General features: G+C 46.9%; 1 protein-coding gene across 1 annotated transcript; it reads left to right on the forward strand.

Moving 5' to 3' along the window:
* Positions 1–7,710: 7,710 nt before the first annotated feature.
* Positions 7,711–21,089, forward strand: LOC142559834 (uncharacterized). Its single transcript, XM_075671510.1, has 5 exons — positions 7,711–7,786; positions 8,039–8,223; positions 12,659–12,922; positions 18,929–19,136; positions 20,962–21,089. Exons 1-5 carry the CDS (start codon positions 7,711–7,713, stop codon positions 21,087–21,089), a joined length of 861 nt encoding a protein of 286 aa, XP_075527625.1.
* The last annotated feature ends 420 nt before the right edge of the window (positions 21,090–21,509 follow it).

Consider the following 21,509-nt stretch of genomic DNA (forward strand, 5'->3'; position numbering starts at 1 on the left):
GCATGGCTAATGCTACATACGATTTGTGCCAATGTTCGTATGCGCTAAATGCGAAGAGGCCCTCATTCAACGTATCCGTCAGCTTGGACCCGCGAAGTGGGAAGAACAGCCATAGAATACCTTGGTTTAATAATTGACACATCCCACAGACATGTCGTAATCGAAAAAAAGGTAAATTTTCTTGACATTTTGTTCTTTGTTAACGTTCATCCCCAAACCTACAGTACCTTTATGGTCCTATTGAAGTGAGAAAGCAACGACGTAACACATTTTATAGACATACAAAGCAATGTAACAAACGCTTCACAACTTTTCAGGTAAGCGAAAACTCAGCAAAACAAGAAAATCACAAGAGATCTAGAAAATGTCCATCGATCACACGCTACAGACATGCGAAAGACCATCTATCATGAACGTACCCGAGCACACGAGGGTTGGACCCTCCCGCGTGTAGCCGTGCGCGGCTTAGCCGTGTCTGGGGAAAAGGGGATCCTGGGGGTTGAGCCGATGCTGGGTGCTCGGACCTTTAAGGCCCCCCGGCGGAGGCAACACACCTCTTCGGCCTCGGCTTCACATAGACGGCTCCTCCAGACTGACCCACCTGGAGGAAATCGGCAGTCGCCTTTTCCTGTCTTTCTCTTCCTACAACCTTCGTCTTTCCCTTACTTTCCACCTTTCCTGTCTCCTTCTCTCTTATATTTACTTCCTTCTTCTTGGCGGCAAGGGTTAACCTTGTGTGAGTAGCCAACCTTGGTTATGTCATATTGGGTTATAGTGGCAACGTACAGCTGGCGTTTGCAGGCCCTGTTTTTCAGGCCCTGCAGCGTCCCCTTGTTGGACTCCATGGTGGGTGGCTGGCGTTGCTGCCGAAAACTACATGTCCACTCATGGCTACCTCTTTCCCTCCATTACCTGATCGCCCTCAGAAAAGAGGGCGCACCGATGAAGTCTTCCAATTTTTTGGCCGCCAAAAAGAATCCTTCCCGCGTTTCCATGTCATCCACTCTGCAAAACCAGATAAACCAGTAAGAACTATCTCACCCTTCCTTGTTTCTAAGTCACTGACTGAAGCCTTTGGTCCTGGATATAAGGCGTCGAGGATGTCAAGCGGCGATCTCCTCTTGGAGCTCCGCGATCAAAAACAATATGATAAATTGTCAACACTAGTGTCATTTGGGGAAACCGAAATAATTATAACCCCGCACCGCACGATGAACACCACCCGTGGTGTTGTCTCTGACGATGACTTAATGGAGCTCACTGAGGCTGAACTCTTGGAGGGCTTCAGTGACCAGAATGTTATCAATGTTAAACGAATTAAGATGAGGAGAGATGGAAAAGAGATCAAGACGAAACACCTGATACTGACTTTCGGCTCAAGTGTCCTTCCCGAGTCCATCGAGGCTGGTTATATCAAACTTCGTGTTCGGCCATACGTTCCCAATCCTCTCAGATGCTTTAAGTGCCAACGTTTCGGCCACAGTTCACAGAACTGTCGAGGCCGGCTGACTTGTGCCAAGTGCAGTGACAACGAACATTCCTCCGAAACGTGCCAAAACACTCCACATTGTGTCAACTGTGATGGCGAGCATGCCGCATACTCGCGCGCCTGCCCGTCCTGGAAAAGAGAAAAAGAGATTGTGACAATCAAAGTCAAAGAGAACATATCTTTCAAAGAGGCACGTAGGCGGGTGTCATACCTGTCTAAGAGCAGCTTTGCCTATGTGGCGCGTAAGGGGGCAGCGTCACAACGGCCTCCGGCGGCTGTCCGACCCATAAGCAGTGAGTCGGCAGTTACGCCATCTGCCCCTGCGGCGGTTGCAGCTAGCGCTGCTCCGTCAACACTGCAAGGGGGACCATCAACCCCGAAGGTGGGCGCAGCCGAGGCTGCCCCAACCACCCCGGCCCCTTCCAGCGCTGGCAACAGCCGGTGCAGCCAAATCCCCCAGAATGCCCCATCGACCTCCGGGCTGGTGGGCGCAGGGGTCTTGCCCTCCAAGGCAGGACTCTCCCTTGTAACTTCTCGCTCGCAAGAGCACGTGTCCGGCGCCTCACAAGAGGCAATGGACACTACACCTGTCCTCAAGGCGCACCAAACGCCTAAGGAGCGTCGAGGCTCCCTCGAACGCTCCAGAAAGGGCAGAACCCCTGTTACAGGGCCTCGAAAGAGCTCTGTAACCTAAGGCATCACCTCCCTTTCCATAGACACAGCACTTATTTACTTCCAATATGGCTACACAAATAATTCAATGGAATGTCAGAGGTCTTCTTAGGAACCTTGATGACTTACAAGAGCTTATCCAAAAACACAATCCAAAAGTGCTGTGTCTGCAGGAAACACACTTAACACAACAACACACAAACTTTCTCCGACCGTATGTCAAGTTCCGCAAAGATCGCGATGATGCTTTCGTATCATCAGGCGGTGTTGCCATTCTTATTCATAAAGGTATTTCCTGTCAGCGTTTCCTTCAACGCCCCTTGAAGCAGTGGCGGTTCGAGCTGTTTTTCTCAATAAACTCGTCACCATTTGCTCGCTTTACATACCCCCACACTACAAATTAACGAAACATGAATTCCAATCGTTTATAGACCAATTGCCAGAACCTTATGCTGTTCTTGGTGATTTCAATGCGCACAGCTCCCTGTGGGGCGACTCTCGTATAGATGCGCGAGGACGACTTGTCGAACAATTCCTTTTCTCTTCTGGTGCGTGCATTTTAAATAAGAAACAACCCACTTATTACGGTCTTGCAAACAATACCTTTTCTTCAATCGATCTGAGCATAGTTTCCCCGTCCATACTGCCTGAACTCGAATGGGAAGTTACGAACAATCCCTACGGAAGCGATCACTTCCCCATACTATTAAGAACACTTAAAGAAAATGAATATCCACCACAGGCTCCTAGGTGGAAGGTTAACACAGCAGACTGGAAGAAACTCCGAAACTTAACTAGTATATCATGGGATAACATGTCTTCTTTAGAAATCGATGCTGCTGTAGAGTACTTCACAGCCTTCATAATAGATGCCGCATCTAAATGCATACGTGAAGTAAGTGGTTCGGCATGCAAACGGCATGTCCCGTGGTGGAACGATGAATGCAGAATCGCACGTAAGAATCAGAACAAAGCGTGGGGGTTGCTACGCGCTTCCCCCACTGCAGAAAATCTTGTCAACTTTAAGAAAATAAAGTCCCAAGGCAGGAGAACCCGCCGACAGGCTAGAAGAGAAAGTTGGGAGAAGTTTTTATCGAGTATAAACGCTTATACAGATGAGGCGAAAGTATGGAACAAGGTAAATAGAATTAGAGGGCGACAAACATATTCACTCCCTCTGGTAAATACACAGGGCGATACACTGCAAGATCAGGCAGACTCACTTGGGGAGCACTTTGAGCAAGTGTAGAGCTCAACGCACTATTCCCAATCCTTTCTTAAACATAAAGAAATAGTAGAGCGTAAGCCAATCATACGAAAGCCCAAGCAGAATGAACCGTATAACCGGCCTTTCGGTATTGCCGAGTTGAGAGCTGCCTTGAACACATGTAAAAGCACTGCACCGGGACCTGACAGAGTCATGTATGACATGATCAGAAACATACATACTGACGCACAAGTTACACTTCTTACACTGTTTAATACTATTTGGGCTTCAGGATACCTCCCATCCACATGGAAAGAAGCGATTGTAGTTCCTGTTTTAAAGCAGGGAAAAGACCCTTCTCTAGCATCAAGTTATCGTCCAATAGCTCTAACTAATTGTCTGTGTAAGCTTTTTGAAAAAATGATAAATCGCAGACTTATACATTTCCTTGAGCTCAACATTATGCTCGATCCTTATCAGTGTGGATTCAGAGAAGGGCGGTCGACAACCGATCATCTGGTGCGCATTGAAGGAAATATCCGCGATGCATTTGTACATGGGCAGTATTTCCTATCGGTATTCCTTGACATGGAAAAAGCGTATGACACGGCATGGCGTTACGGGATGTTGCGAGACCTGTCGGAGGTGGACATCCGTGGAAACATGCTGAACATAATTGAAAGCTATTTGTCGGATCGTAGCTTCCGCGTGAAAGTCGGCAACGTATTGTCGCGACCTTTTATACAGGAAACAGGTGTACCCCAGGGAGGAGTACTCAGTTGCACTCTCTTTATCGTTAAAATGAACACACTTCGTCCTTCACTGCCAGCGGCCATTTTTTACTCCGTCTACGTAGATGATATACAGATAGGTTTCAAATCTTGCAACCTTACTGTGTGTGAAAGACAGGTACAGCAGGGCCTAAACAAGGTGTCCAAGTGGGCAGACCAAAATGGATTTAAAATCAACCCGCACAAAAGCTCTTGTGTTCTCTTCACAAGAAAGAGAAACCTGGTACCTGATCCCTGTGTAGAACTGGGTGGACAACAAATTCCCTTCAAGAAAGAGCACAAATTTCTAGGTGTTATTCTCGACTCCAGGCTCACTTTCATTTCACACATAAAATATCTTAAAGAAAAATGTCTAAAAACCATGAACTTACTTAAAGTACTATCCCACACTACATGGGGTAGCGACAGGAGGTGTCTCATAAATCTTTACAGGAGCCTAGTTAGATCACGATTAGATTATGGTGCCGTAGTATATCACCCTGCTGCACCGAGTGCGCTAAAAATGTTAGACCCCGTTCATCATCTGGGTATCCGCCTGGCCACTGGCGCATTTAGAACAAGCCCGGTGGAAAGTCTATATGCAGAGTCAGACGAATGGTCACTACATTTTCAGAGAACGTACATCAGCTTTATTTATTTTCTCAATGTGCGCTCCAATAAAGAACATCCGTGTTTCAAGACTGTTAATGACTTAACGTGTCAAACACTTTTTAATAATAAACCCTCCATGAGACTTCCTTTCTCACTGCGTGCAAGAGAACTTAGCACGGAAATGGATGTCCCTGTTCTTGAACATCGACTAATGCCTCCAACTAAGCTTTTACCGCCCTGGGAGTGGCAGGTGATAGACTGTGACGTATCCTTTGTAGAGGTCACAAAACACGCACCCGACATCGAAATCGCTATGCACTTCCGCGAACTTCAATTGAAGTACAGGTGCTCCGAATTCTACACAGACGGGTCTAAATCACATGCTGGTGTATCTTATGCTGCTGTTGGTCCCTCGCTTTGTATATCTGACTTACTGAACCCGCAAACAAGTATCTTCACTGCAGAAGCTTATGCAGTACTGTCTGCAGTAAGACATATACAGAAATTAAAACTCGACAGAGCAATTGTATACACCGACTCTCTAAGTATCGTAAAAGCATTAATTTCATTACAAAAGCTTAAAAATCCTGTATTCATTGAACTTTACTCCCTCTTATGCAGTATTCATATATCACATATACATGTAGTAATATGCTGGGTACCTGGCCATAGAGGTATCGAGGGTAATGTACTGGCTGATAAAATGGCCACATCACTCACATCACTAAACACTTTTTCTGCAGCTGCTGTCCCGGTGACAGATCTGAAGCCTTTCTTGCGTAAGAAACTGCGACAACACTGGCAACGCATGTGGAACGCAGAAACGAACAATAAACTTCACGTTATAAAGCCACAGCTAGGTTTTTGGCCCTCCCCAACAAAATCACGGCGAACAGATGTCTTATTCTGCCGCCTCAGAATAGGGCACACATTTGGTACACATAATTTTCTTCTTACTGGAAATGAACCTCCAATCTGTGGTAGATGTGGTGAGAGGCTGACCGTCCTCCACGTCCTCTTGGAGTGTCGCGAAGCCGAACCTGAAAGAAAGAAGCATTTCCCTCTTGCATATCGTCATTGCATACCTCTTCACCCAGCTATGTTTCTTGGTAAAGAACCATTTTTCAACGCCAAAGCAGTCCTGAATTTTTTAAATGAGGTTGTCCTACATGTTATGAGCCCAATAAATTCGTAGCGCATCCTCTCTCCAGAGGATGCCGCTGTGATAGTTGTTTTATATAGCACGTGCCTCCAGGCCCTTGTGTCTCAAGGGCTCTCACGAGGCCATGGCGCTCTAGTTAATTTTAGAAACCTATGCATTTTTTTATCATTATTTTACAATGCACCTTAATGCTCACAGTACACGTCATTTGTCACCGCCATAATTTTATTAAACGTACATTTTACGCACTTTACAGTGACTATATTTTAGGCCCCTTTACAGCCACGTCACATCAACTTCACAGAATTCACAACTCCACTGCGAAATCACTAACACTTGCATGGCGCTCTTTGGCCATACCTGGCCCTTGCGCCAATAAAACCCACACATTCATTCATTCATTCATCTATCATGAAGTTCTGCAGGCCAGTACAAAATGAATATGCATGATTGGCTATTCTAGTCCTGTATGTTGTGCGGAAAAAAATACATGTTCGAAAGTATGCTATGTTTACGAACATATAGATTTTACGGTACCATTTCGTTACTGTATATGTGATTAGCTACTGCACACTAGTGGGTACCCTTAGTGTGCTAGTGTGATTAACAAAGGGTGGATTGGTCGGGTCAGAAACTCCACCTGTGTTGAGAATACTCAAGGCAGACTTGTCGGATTGTGCCATTTCGATGGCAGCCTTGGTTCCATCGTCGGGCTCTTTCTTTCTTTTCTTTTGATGATTCATTTTGTGTCCCAGAATATTTTCTCTTGCCCAACTGCCCACAGTTATCGCTATGGCGACATGTCACGCATGGCTGTACTCACTAAACACATATAGTTCCAATAACCTAGTGAACATCACCTGAGCCATGGCCTTGTGTATAAAGCACTTGGCTGGAATGGTTCAGGGAGGTAGCGGGTGTAAGCCTGCTTCCGGAGGGTGGCGGGACCCCTTACTGTACCGGTGTGCTTAGGAAAGGGCGCACAGGTCGGGTCAGAACCCCCATCTGCGTTGGGAAGTACTCAACGTACTTGATGGATTGCGCCATTTCGGTGGTAGCCTTGGTTCCATCACTGCCCTCTTTTTTTAATGCAATCAGCATTCTTTGCGAATGTCACCGACTTTGTAGTATGTATCTAATCTCTTTCACACACCCCGTGACCCAAGTTGTCTGCTAGCTTCTGCCACTAGGTTTGTGCTGCCTGCTATCTTACTGAGCCGACGATTGGGGCCACTGGGTACATGCCTTGGCCAGTGCTCCAGAATGTATGTGACATGGTAACACAAGGAGTGTGTGGCCTTAAATAAAAAAAAGCGATTGCATGTCATCGGCAACAGAAACCTTCCCAAAGGGTGTGGCCACTCGACTGACATAGGAGGTTTAAACTGTAGCAAGTAAACTTAATAAAGTGCGAAGTGGTAGGTTTATTATGCTTACGTTGCAATTTGTTATGCAGGTTTTGCTGGCTTTACTTATGATTTCACAACACCTTGTGGCTGGCACAGCGTAGCCTATATGTCCCTTTTGTGCCAATAAACCCGATTTTACAAAAATTTTGTAAGTGTATATGTCCTGTATAAACAGGCGGCAGAAGGGCTGCAGTGTAAGCGGGCACAATCCTTGTATAGCCAATGAGTGGCTTCTTTGGCTGTGCCCCAAACATCGTGTGCAGTGTCATAAAATTAAGCTCGAACAGCAGTGAATGCATTTTATGCCTGCATGGAAATGGGACCTGTAATCACTCAGTCGCTGGTTTCTAAGCATGGAGTTGTAGCGGTGTTAATATCAGATGAACTTGATGGCCTCCAAAGAAGAGCGCGATCGTCGAGGCAAGAGCAAGGAAAAATGCTTCAGGCTACTGGCTCCGAACGACAGTATGCTGCTCTTTTTGCCAGCCGTGCTGTTAATCTCTGCCATTATTGTACTGCCTCCATCTGCCGGATGCCCATTGAGTATTGGAGTCTGAAATAAGCCACTGTTACAAGTGCAGGTGAATTTCGAAATGAACTGATGCACGGCGGTAGTTCTGGATTTGTTGGCGCTTGAATTCATGAGCATTGCATGTATATGTGATGTTGAAATAAAGATTTAAGATTTGATTGTGTGCCATTGATTCCCACTCCAAGGCCGAGTGTTGGAAGCGGTGGCCCTGCTGAATGGTCTGCGCCCTGAGCTGCTTGACAATGACCGGTGCCTGCTGTTCCATCTGCGTCAGCAACACCTCATCGAACTCATCCGCGAGGGGAGCACCGAGGAGGCGTTCTGCTACCCCCAGGACCACCTCAGCGATTGCGGGGAGGAGATCCCACAGGTGACAAGCGAGACCTTGGGTAACTTTAAGTACATTAGGACACAAGGTTAAACAAGGAAAATTAAGGACATACCCACTGCCCTATTCCTTATGTTTAAACATTCAAACTAGATTAATTCATTTGAAGCACCTATCCAAGCTGTATGGTTTGTTCCGTGGCTCTTGTGTAGCGCTTCTGGAAATAAGCAGTGACCTATTTTGACAGAACGGAAGGAAGACGGCACATTGCTGAACTGCCAACTGAATCTTCGCTTATGTTCAGAGGGTATATGTGAGGACTGATGACGGAGACGCACACAAGAAAATGCTGCTACATGTATCTACATTCGCTCTTCTTCGCACCAAATTTGAATAGCAGCGAGTTTAGGTACATGTAGCACCACATTCTTGTGTGTGTCTTCGTCATCAGTACTCATATAAAGTAAAACCTTGTTATTTCTGATTTCATGAGACCGAATATAAATGTTCAAATTAAGCGAATGTTGAATTATCAAAGGCTATCAAGAAAATGGTAAACAAATGCTTACTATGTGAGCATGATTTTATTTGCTGAATTGGCAAATACTGTTTCTATTGGCACAAAAGCAGTGCGCAAGCTACAATTCGTCATGGTAGGGGACTGATCGGGCACTCTGTTATTGATCGCCATCTCAACGCCAAGTGTGAAGCCTGCGTGCCGAAAACACTTGTGAAACGCGTTTTGAATTGCCGTCTTCAATGCGTATACATGCTTGCTGACAGCAGACCTAATGTGAACGCTGTAAGTTTTGCATTATCTGAGCACAACACCATGCGGCTGAGCGTGCGTGACATGTAAAGAAACTTCAGGTGGCCTAATTCTGTCCGTACTGCATTTATGTCCTTAATGTGTCCCTGCACAGCGCAGTTCACAACTATCGGAACTTTTCTGGTTTGGTGTTAGAACCTTCTCTCCATCTTGCGGATATACTCTTGGAATAACTGCGGCGTTATGCAGGCTTTCTTGTTTGCTTAGCGCAGAACAGGCAGGTTGCCCTCCTTTAAACACCTTGGATTTCTTACTTCCCTATGACAAGCATTGGAAGCTCCTTACTGATCAACATGTAGCTGCGGTCAAGGACGGTCAGTTGTTCCTTGCAGTGTTTGCCACCATGGCAAAAGTCACCAGCAAATGCAAGTGTTTTGTCACAACGTAGTTTCATCACAGTTGAAAATGTGCTCATGTGCAACCTGCTTGCAGCTTTCCATTGCGGTACTCTGCGACGGCTGAATCATCGACAACGCCGCCTTCGCAGCGTATCTTCTTGAACTTAGTCATCTGAATTATTGAAAATTCTCAGCTACTCGTCACTGAACTTGAGGTCCTGATCACTGTTCATTTAAAGCGCGAGAGCCTCCAACTTTTGTTTCAAGTTGCAAACCATGGCCGGCACCCACTTGGGAATCATGGCATTTACCCACACGAGCAGAGCCTTCTCGAGCTTCAGGTAGACACCTTATCTCGCATTCTTCTTTCTTTAACCCCAGTTGATTTTCCAGTCTCTTCTAAGTTCTTCGCCTTATTTTTGAGGAAATCTAAGATCACCTGCTTCGAAATGCCGAACTCCTTGCTGATGCCAGCTTGTGCCAAGGCCGTTTTCTTTTCTATCGTCAACCCACGGTAAGGCTTTGCGCACTTTGAAACCATTGGCAAGTATGACAACAGCGAATTTTCTCGACGAGAAGCACGACACCAAATAGCAGGACGTTCGGTAGTGAACATCCAATCAGCTAAGTCTGGCGATGCAGAGCGTACACCAGCACAATATGATCACTCGACCTCCCTCCAAGCTCGCCAAATGGACCCATCAACAAGTGGGAACATACAATTGTCTACGGCCTTAGCAGCTTGGCATGTGAGAGTGCTGGTTTGAGGCTGCAAGATAATCAAAAGGGCGGTGATGATGACTTCGGTTCATGTTGTGTTAGTCCTGCTGTCGTGCAAAAGTCCAGAAAATCCGACGGCAAGGACTTTGGGCGTCCGAAATTTCAGTTGTTATACATTGGCTCTGGGAAATACGTGGTGGGGCCGTGGAGGTGTCTGAATGTTCGGCCGTCTGGAAAATTGCTCATTGACTGCATACTCTTTTAGCATAAAGGTTCAGTTGGTACTTCGGCAATATGCCGTCTTCCTTCCATGCTGTCAAAATAAGTGTCTGCTGATTTCCCGTAAAGTATGAGCCAAGTAGCTTATTTGAGAACCATCATTGCGTAGCTCTTCTAGGTTTTTGAAAATTCCAACTTATGCAGATTTTAAAGCCTAGCGGGGCCTCATTCACTTCACTACACTCGTTAGCCTATTTACATTGACGGAATAGCTTCGCGGCTGACGCAGTGCAGAAACACACTCGCAACAATGGCCTCAGCTGTTCGCCGAAAAAATCAGAATTGCTTATAGTCCGGAACAAAAATCCCGCAAATACAGCTGCTAATTTGCCGGCACACATTCAGGTGCAGGTAGCTGGACAACCGGTCCCATCCGTTCCTAAAATCAGAGTGTTAAGATTGTGGATCCAGCAAAACACGCTCAACCAAGAAGCCGTAGCACGACTCCAAACTACAGCTGGGCATTTACAGAACCTTCTCAGGAGGGTCTCCAACCGACGGCACGGAGTTAAGGAGAAAGATGCCTGCAGGCTAATCCAAGCTTTCTTTCTGAGCCGAGTGGCGTATGTCTGCCCTTACCTGCATCTCAAGAAGAGGGATTTGGAACGGATTAATGGTCTAATCCGAACGTTATTCAAACAGGCTCTTGGGCTACCAAAATGGGCTAACACGGAGGCACTCTTGAGTCTAGGGGTGCATAATAACGTTGAGGAAATCATAGAGGCCCACAAATGGGCTCAAACAGTTCGATTATCCGGCACACACGCGGGACAGCGGATCCTCGACACCTTAGGGTATCGCCCAGCCTTAGACATCCCGCAACGACAGCGAATACCTAACACTATCCGGAGCCCCCGCTTCCGCAAAACATGGGCACTGAAAACAGCGGTAGACGCAAAGCTAGGGCGGCGGCACTCTGGCAATGCTACAAAAACCAACCCGCCATATACGTGGATGCTGCTCGCACCAGTGATGATCGACACACCATAGCCGTCACTAATGGCGACGGACACACCATCAGCTGTGCGACGGTAAACACATCTTCCATTGTGGAGGCGGAAGAGGCCGCCATCGCCATGGGCACCTCCATTCCGGGCACCAAGATTATTATATCCGACTCGAAAACAGCGATTCGTAACTACACCTCAGGTTTCATTTCCCCTCGAGCATTCAGAATAATTAACAAAAACCTCAATCAATTGAAGTTGGTGTGGGTACCCGCTCATGCGGGCAACCCTGGCAATGAGGCCGCCCACCTAACCGCCTGAGGAGCTATTAACCGGGAGGTGGGCTTGCCCGACGGGGTTGACCGACATGAAGGTATCCACACCTATAACGAAATGACCGTTTATTACCGCGAATCCAGGCGAATATACCCATCCCCGCACGAGACACTGACAAGAATACAGGCCACTAACCTCAGGAGAGTGCAGAATAGATCTGTACTTAGTCCAAAAAGGCTAGCTGCAATGTCCGGTGGTGAATATCCACCGAACTGCAAACATTGTAGCTGTCCCCTGGCGGACCAAGATCATATCTTGTGGGGATGCCAAAAGAACCCTCCCCCGAGAGAACTCTTTAGGCGAGCTCCCTCACATGACGAGTGGGAGAAAAAGATGAAAACTTCCAACGCGCAAGACCAGATACGGTTGGCGGAATGGGCTGATAGCGTCGCGGCAAAGCAGACGCCACGCTAGCCCACACCGCTGGGAAAGAAAGCTCGACTCAAACTTGACAATAAAAGTTTTCTCTCTCTCTCTCTCGGTAAACGGAAACAGCTTTCTTCTGTAGCTTATGGAAAAACTGAATTGAAGACTGGACAAGCCATCATATTGTTATGTGGTATGTGTATGCTAGTGCTGCAGATATATCAAACTACACAAACCAACTAGCTCAGCTTTCCACCACACACTTCCACCACACAATGGCCTTTACAAGCGCGTTTATTTCTGGGGAGACACACCTGAGAGCATCAGTGCTGGTAATGAGATCTTGTGGAGCCTGTAAAGTGTGTGGTATGTGTATGTTGAGAACGGGCTAAGACATGCATTTGACAAAAGTGCTGAAACCATTAATTTTATCACTCTAATTAAGGTCACCACTTACACCTAACTAGTTTAAAGCGAGATGTGTGATCGAAGTGTAGTTGTGCTGCAAGTGCACCCTGAACCTAAAGTTAAGAATCTGTGAATCAATCACTCCTTGTATCCAACACAACAGCAGATTTAAAAAGTGGAATGTTGCGATCCAGTTCACTTTCTCGCGTTTGCATTCTATTGCAGCATGACTGCACCGTTAACTCTTTGCACAGGTGCTGTCTGAACTGGAGCGGACTCTGGCACTGCTTGCGTTTGAGGAGCCACAGTCGAGCCCATTTCGGGACCTGCTACACCCGTCGCAGCGGCAGAAGGTGGCCAGTGAAGTGAACGCTACCCTGCTGGAGGACCAGAACGCAATGCGGCCACAGATGTATGTAATGCTGCGCCTATTGCTCTGGGCACAGGGCCAGCTAGAGTCGCTACCACGGGGGGTCCCACGGTTTTCCTACCCGAGAGTCACACAAACTGGCCGACCGGTTCTCTCGGCAATAGCAGTAGTAGGAGGGGCAAAGAAACACCTTTGGTGCCCATTGTTCTTTGTCCAAGTGGTTACTGCACTGCTGACTTCGATGAACGTTCGGTGCGCGAGGATAAAAAGCTGCACTTCAATCGCGCGTCTGCTGCCCATCTTCTCAACGCCTGCGGGAAGCAAGGTTACCTTTTCTGCAAAGGCCAGGCACATCTGCAGAATGCACTTCAGTTGTGCGACGATCGGGCACGCCCACTGAAGGGGTACTGCTTGAAGGTTTATGGACTATTCCCGATAGGTGGGAGGCAGATGTCAGCACTTATTTTGACACCCCGCTTTTCCTACCGTAACATTATGATTTCATGCTTGCGCTAGCAGCTGCATCGTTGCACTCTTAATCCACCACGCTAGCGCAGTGGCTGCGACGTTGTACTGCTAAGCTCGAGGTTGTGAGTTCGATACTCGCTGCGGAATCCCCATTCCGACGCGTGCAAAATGCTCGATTACCATGCATTGGCTTCCTATTAAGGGGACGCCAAATAAATATGCTAAGTTTAATGTTATAATAATGTATTCCTGGAAGACTCTAGTTATTTTAATTTTGCGATAATAAGTAGATTAGCACAAGTAAAAAAGAAAGCTCAAGTAAACTTTTTTTCAATACTCGGAAATTACCCCAGCACCTGTACATGTCAGTGTGACGCCATGGGTTCAAGATATTTTGTTCCTACTTGGGTGGGCGTGGGCTCAGTAACTGTTCACGAAACTTGCCATGTTCAGTCCTCGGCCCCTTTGAAGAACAATGTAGCTGACTTTTACCGATAAACAATGAGCTATGCCTTAGCAGATGCCATCAGAATCCATGACATCACGGCGAGCTGGCGCTAGAACTTCAGGTTGGTGCTGCTACCTGTCTTTCCTTGCAATTTTCCTAGCTTACTAGGCTTATTCCGCCGGTGAGAGTGGTGTTTTTGGTTTTCTAATCGGTTTACCAACACAGGCTAAGTCATTTTTCTGTTTAGCGCACTCCTTTAAGACCCCCTTGCGGTCAGAATTATTCCAGAGACCCCCCTATTACACCGTACCACAGAACCACACAAGCTACTTTAACTGCCTTCTTAAAAGTAGACAATATGTGCAAATGAATTGTATTGTGCCCCTGTGCATAAATGGAATTTGTGCATGTGCAGAATGTACCATTGCATTGCTGCATTGGGAAGAGTGAATGCGCGCTGAACATTGATTATAACAACATACCGTGAAATTTTGTCACGTTAAGCCAAGTTCGACGGGACCACGAAAAAATCTGTCTTATCAGAAGTTTTGCTTAAAGAATAGTTTAGCACGGGGCCAGCTCCGATTTCCTTATTCAAATACTTGTGATGTGGAGAAATGCCCTCCTAAGACAACCTCTGGTCTGGTGAGAATGAAATTTGTTGCATTTGAGAGAGAATGGTATTGTTGCAACTTTTGAAACATAATTTCAACTTAATGCCTCTGACGTTTCACAAAAACTGCCGAAAAGGTAAAAAATATACGGAAGCACAAAACTTAGTAATCTTTAGTTCAACGCTAAAACGGAGATCGCTGTTTTGCAAACTTCATCTGTTACAGCACATCGCGGGAACAAATATAATGCATAGTTCACAGCTTGCGTTGAATTCTTACAATGTTTACTGGGGCCTTGCAAAAGTTCTGCTCATAAATTACTGGTATATGTAAAAGCACTGTATAATAAATCAATTTTGTCCTTTTAGATGTATTAGTGGGCACACTTTCCAGATATGTAATATTGTTTTTATTGCTGAGGTAGACTTCAAAAATTCTTATTTGTCTTTCTTGAAGTTTTGGAATTTTTAAGAGAAAATGTAATGGCATAAATTGAAAATCACACTTCCTCCTAGACTTCTCTCTCTCTTTTAATTTTGCGATAATAAGTAGATTAGTACAAGTAAAAAGAAAGCCTAAATAAACCTTTTTTTAAATATTCGGAAATTCCCCCAGCACCTGTACTTGTAACTAGTGTAACGTAACTTGTGCCAAAATTTTAAAATATGCATGTGCCGCTTAGCTGGATAAAACCAATGGGATGTATTTTGCCGTCACGTGGTGCAAGTCAAAATTGTTTAAAATTTGCTTACTACATCATTAGTTAATAATTTACCAATCCAATTTTATAATCAGAGTAAGATTGAACATCGGGAAATTGTAGGCCATCCCGAAAAATTTCCAATCCGCCTTTCTGTGCTCAATCCGTATTACACAAAAGTTTTTTCGAAATGTTAAATACCTAAAGAAGTGAAGAAGTGCCACACGACTAGTCACATGGTACTTGTCACATGCTTTTGCGGGCGTCTTTTAAGCGTTGAAAAAAAAATGTGTAGCACATATTAGCACCACAAGTATGAATTGGGTATTTTTCATGAACCTGCAAGTTTCTGATTGACAATTTATAAATAGTTAGCCTCCAGAATATGTGTGAAGTATCCTAAGAATGCTAACACATTAAAATACCAGTTAGAACACGTTCCTTGGGGATGATATCTATGTTAATGCGATTTGCAATCACGTGGTGGTGCAATTTTGATGTGGTGAAGTTAAATAATTGTTCATGTAGTTTATGAAATGTAAGTTGGATTTTTTTTATTCCAACCAGTCGGTCGTAAGAGCTAAAATGTCCTCATTGCACTAGAGGTTCTTGTAAACTGCGTGCAACTTAGTCATACTCTCAATAAAATATGAACAGGTCACGCAATAATATCGGAGTTCCTAAAAGCCATGTGGCTGTGGAGTCCAAGGTGGAGGTAAAGACAATATTTTAAGTCATCATGTTCGATTGCCAAGAAAAGGATGCCATGTGAGTGCAGGGTAGGTCTTTTTGGAGCATCCTCTGGAGCATGTCCCACGACAGGAAAGCATCCCAGCAGTCAAGGAAGACATGTTCGATTGGATTGGGCTTCCAGCACTCCATGACTCAATGACCCCACCTAGTTTTCTGTAGTTCATGACTAGGCTTCCCTTCCCTTGGCACCCATTCCGTAACTCGAATAGTCCACCGGTTATCTACCCTACCCATTTCATGGCCTGTCCAGATCCATTTTTTTATCCTAACCTCAACTGGAATATGGGCTATCCCGTTTGCTTTCTGATTCACACCTCTCTTGCCCTGTCTTTTAACTTTGCCCCTAACATTCTTCGTTCGATCACTGTTCTTGCGGTCCTTGTTCTAGGGCTTCCTTGTTAACCTCAAAGTTCCCGCACCACAGGTCAACTCCTGTACAATGCAATAAATGTAGACTTTTCCTTTTAATGATAGTGGTAAGCTCCATGCCAGGATTCGGTAATGTAATTTGGTAATTTCATCTCATTGTAAGGGTCCCCTCCCAAGTAATGTATCTAGATAAACATACTCTATATATGCTTTAACTAACAGTTCTTCCACCTACCTTGTTCAATGGGTAGTTCATTGTTGAAAGAGGGGCACATCGGACTCTTCTGCTGACAGGCTACAGGGTTCTAAATTGTCGAACCAACTTGGGTGGCTGCAGCATGCCGCTCTATAACGCACTTTAGCCTTGACATGGGTCACTGTAGGTGCGAAACAGGGTATGTACCACTGTTCGAAAAAAGTCGTTGACGCGGACTTGGAACGCTCGGTGTCACTGGGCCCGTGCTGGTGCTCAATGAAGCTCTTTGACGACGGCTTGGGTAACAATAGGTATGTGGCACTGGGAAAATGCTGGCTGGAAAGTTCCATTGCACATATTCATTCGAACCTGTGACCCATGTTTGCCCACCATTGCTTTCGAACCCGCTTCCCTTATCACAACAGCGCGGTGTTTTCAACCACTAGACTACCCAGTGATCCATGTTGGCGGGAAAACGTCAGACACAGACTGACAGCCAGGAAGCCAGACAGTAGCACCTAGAAACTGCAGGAAGCACACTAATAAAGGTAGAAGTTGACAGTCACTTTAGCGTATGCTAAAGAAGAAGGCAAAATTACATTACTTGACGCTTACATTCTAATGCATTGTTACTTGCTATTGTTTTCTCCCACCAAAGGCCGTGAGTTCGAGTGCCTTAATTAACTCCACCGTAATTAGCAACAAAGGCCAGGAGTTCGATTCCCACCGAAATGTCATGGGTATGACTGCCTTAACTATATCTTAATTAACCATGCCTTAATTATCACCAATCGTAGTGGATTTGACTCTCCTCCTTCGCGATGTCAATTGCAATTCAACTTGGAGATATGGCCGGATCCACCATATTTTTATGTTGGGCCATGGATTTGAGGGCCTTAATCAACTACGCCTTAATTAACACCAAAAGTCGTAGGTTCGGCCCCCATGAGAGGTCGAGAGTTCGACTCCCACCAAAGTTCGGGGTATGACTCTCGACCATCAAGATGTCAACTGGAATCCAACCTGGAGATATCGCCGGTTTACGCCTATGTCCAAGTGGCTTCGACTCCTATCAAAGGTCGTGGTTATTAGTGCATTAATTAAACTATCTTAATTAAATGTGTCTTAATTAACCCGACAGGTCGTGGGTCCGACGTCCACCAATAGTCGGGGGTTCGACTGGTTCGAGAGTCTTAACGAATTTTAACTTAATAAATACTAAAGGTCGTGGGTTCAACTCGCGACCTTCACAATGTCAATTGGAGTCCAACTTGGGGATATGGCCGGCTCGCCCATATCTCCAAGTGTGTTCGACTCCCACTAAAGGTGAGACGACAAAGTGTGCCGACGGGTTCGACGCGCTCCACATGTGCTCAGCACACAAGCTACATTTTCAGCGAAATCACCTCGGCATCCACATTCTACGTTATCATCGTGTGTCTGAAGTTAGCCAGAGCACGTCGACACTGAACTTGAGGGTGTAAGTGCTATATTTTGCATTTTACGGTCACATCAAGTTTCGAAGCGGGGCCGCCCCGCGAAACCCAATACGCTAGTGGCGAGGCCTAGCAAAGGCTTCAGCCGCCGCACCGCTACAGATGGCGAACGCACGGCTCAATGACGACGCCGACAAAGCCCACCAATCGTCCACCGGGGCCTCGGAGGACGAAGACATGGAAATTCGCGAATCGCAAGGACTTTTGGCCGCTGAGGAGACCGAAGAAGATAATGAACCTTGGATCAGTGTTGCCAGTCATGCCCGTCGTCGTCGGCTGCAGGCACGCTCGATTACGCCCCAACTATCCCGAACGCTACCGAAGCCCGTTCTCCGCCAAAGCCGATCGGCGGTACGCAAGCCCCGGCAACCGCCTTCCCCTACCTGGCGATGATTACAATTTGGCAGTTCGCTCACGGAACGGCCTGCAGCTCCACAAGGTGAAACCAGAGAAGTAAGTAGACGCCATCACAAATGAGGCAAAGCTACAAATCGGCTCCACAGCATTCAAAATACGCGTCTACGAAGACCAAAACATCCTTGTTCTGAGCACTGCCTCAGAAGCTATGGCCTCAGCAATAAGCAAGATGCAGAAAATTACAATTGGTGCAACAACATATGATATTGCATCATACAGAATATCCCCCGATAACTCGTGCATAGGGACGATATACAACATCGATGGCAACAACGCGCACGAAATGTTACTTAAACGCGTTGAATCTCCCGGATACGAGGCGCAAACATGTAGAAGACTGTGAAAGACAACAGCCATGGTGATCCCATTCCTGGGAAAAATAGTGCCATATTACATCGAATTTTCCGTCCTTCGCGGTGCTACCTCTACAAGAGGACCGTGCCAATTTCCGAACCTGCAACGAGACAGGTCACAGGGAGGACGTCTGCCTGCGGCTCCCCGCCACAGTCAAGTGGAGGGAGTGCGGCACTTCGCTAGCAACGGAGCAGCATGAGTGCCACCCTCGGTGCTCTCTGTGCGGTGGGAATCACTCGACGGCAGCCAATTCTGCCCCAACAGATTCCTGCTACCCGTTAACCGCCGGAAACCTCAGCAAGCCCTGATAGCAGGCTCCTCGTCTCCGAGGCCACGTAGCGAGTGCTCAGCATCCCTGAAGTCGTGGTCCCTGAAACGACACGGAGCTGTCCAGGAGAGGAGCAGTTCCAGGCCGCGTTCCAGTTCCGGTTCCAGCCGCAGGACCTCATCGCGACGACGGACGCCATCTCATGGCAGGACTTCGAGCCGTGGTCGTTCCGCAAGTGGCAGGAGGAGAAGCAAGGGAGCAACGCAGGTCACGCAGCAGGTGACCTGGGCACAGGTCGTTTCTCCCAAAGCTCGCGCCTCCTCCCTCGCTGTTGACACAGAACTGGCACAGGCACACGCCCACATTCGGCGTCTCACTGAAGAGAACGCAACACTCAAAGCAGAAATCACTAGCGTACACGCACAGTTTGTAGCACTCAAAATTGAATAGTTTGGTAGAAATAGCACTATCCCTACACAAAACACTTCAACAGCACGCCCGGAGAAGGGGAAAGGGAAAGAGCAGCCAGCGCACACAGTCACTCCAAATCCGACACCGCAACGAGCAACCGCGCAGCCCACTGCACCGCAGGGAGTCATACTCGTCCTATATGCCACTCTCCAGAAGATACTGGAGACAGTAGCAAAGGACATTCAGAGCCTTCAGACATCCCTACAAGCTACTACGTAACAACTCACAGCTATACAGCAGTTAGCGGCACAACAACAATTCGCAACTCAACAACAGCACCCTAACACTCATATGGCGGAACGTATCTTGAGGCTAGAGGAACGCATACTAGCACTGGAAGCTCGCCAAAGCCGGCGCCCCAAGAAAACTGCTCACCAGACACTACCAGATTTGTCAGATTCTCTAGGCTCACCAGAACCTCATCTTGTGCACGCATAACCACCCCTTAATAACGAAGATGGCTCCTCTTCAACATATATGCAGTAAGCGCGGGGGCTCCGCAGGCGAAACCATGGTGTGGCAGTGGAATTGACGGGGCTACAAGAAAAAGTATGCATCACTGTTACAATACATCGCTACATCAACAAGGCCACCTAAAATCATCGCACTGCAGGAAACAAACACACACGTCCACCTACCCGGATACGTCTCGTATGACACCGATGCAGGTGACAGCCTTCACACCCTGGTCAGTAAGAAGCTAGTGGCCGTTCAACACCATCTCCAACAATCCGAACCGTTTGCCATTCTACTCGAAATTATCTCGTAGGCAACAAAGAAGAAGGGTCTGATGTTCGTTCTAAATGTCTACTGTCGGCCGAAAACCGCGCCATCGGTCCTCAAACAGGTTTTTGAGCAAACCACGCACGCAGCAGGCAATCATCCGCTTCTATCAGTGGGCGACTTCAATGCAGCCCACCCCCTCCGGGGTTATACGTACACCAACCCCAGGGGAAACCTGCTTCACAAAATTGAGGAGATATGGGTCTCACACTCGTCAACGATCCAAGGAATAGCACGAGGCTCGGCACAAGTGTTACAAGAGACACGAGGCCCGACTCAACCCTCATCAGAAGTATCCCCCAAGCTTGCTGGACCAATCTGGAGGAGTACCTAGGCAGCGACCACACGCTGCTAACCACCCCTCTCCATGGGCTCGAATACGAATCCAGGATAGGCACTGCTCGCCTCACGGATTGGACCAAGATGCAGGAGATAAGAGAACAAAGAGCTATAAATGAACAGAGCCAACAGCTTTAGTAAATTAAGGACTGGATCACTCAGCTTCACCAGGATGTTAAGGCGCAAACCAATATGCTCGAAACATCCACCACCACTCCGAGCATCGACGCTCGCTTGCTCCACTAGTGGGAAGCCCGGCTTAGCCTGCTGAAGCGTTGGAAAAGGCAGAGATTAAATCGTAAGCTCAAGAGGCGAATCGCACTACTTACACAAGAGGCTGTGGAATACGCTACCACGCTATGCCTAGAAAATTGGCTATCACTCTGCGACAGCTTGAGAGGAAGACTAAGAACTCCCAAGACGTGGAAGTTATTGATGTATTTAATCAACCCGGCCAGCAGCAAAACTGAATTCCACCAAAATACGGCCCGAGTAATCCACCAATTTCCAGAAAACCAGGCGGACCTCCTTTTGACTCTCAAAGTCCAGTACTCCCCCACACAGCCATCGGAGCCTCTGCCACCCTACACCGGCACCCCAAACGAGCTCCTTGACGAGGAATTCATCTACATGAAGTAACAGCGGCGATAATGGGCTTGAGACGACACACAGTCCCGGGAATAGACCAAATAACGAATAAGGCACTTGTAAATCTTGACAATCCCTCGCTACTAGAGCTGACAGCTCATCTTAGCGAAGTATGGAGGGAAGGAAACCTTCCCGAGGACTGGAAAATGGCTGAGGTTTGTCTGATACCGAAGCCAGGGAAGCCACCAGCAATTGAGAACCTACGACCGATCTCCCCCACTTTGTGTGTAGAAAAGCTCCTAGAGCACATCGGTTCCCAACCGGCTACAAGCACACCTGGAGGACTCGGGGAAACTTCCAACAACGATAATAGGATTCCGTCCACACCTCAAGACATGCTTCTTCAGCTGAAAGTGGAGGTGATTGTACCAGCGACACACAACTCCCCCATGGCTATCCTCGCCTTAGATC

Source organism: Dermacentor variabilis, chromosome 10, assembly GCF_050947875.1.
Source record: "Dermacentor variabilis isolate Ectoservices chromosome 10, ASM5094787v1, whole genome shotgun sequence".
NCBI classification, from domain to species: domain Eukaryota; kingdom Metazoa; phylum Arthropoda; class Arachnida; order Ixodida; family Ixodidae; genus Dermacentor; species Dermacentor variabilis.

Bases quoted from the DNA above. Each gene is read 5' to 3' on its own strand.
- LOC142559834 (XM_075671510.1), top strand. From the start codon at position 7,711: ATGGCCTCCAAAGAAGAGCGCGATCGTCGAGGCAAGAGCAAGGAAAAA. The intron at 7,787-8,038 runs GTATGCTGCTCT...TCCCACTCCAAG, and splicing joins GCTACTGGCTCCGAACGACA to GCCGAGTGTTGGAAGCGGTG. The intron at 19,137-20,961 runs GTGACCTGGGCA...ACCAATTTCCAG, and splicing joins CAACGCAGGTCACGCAGCAG to AAAACCAGGCGGACCTCCTT.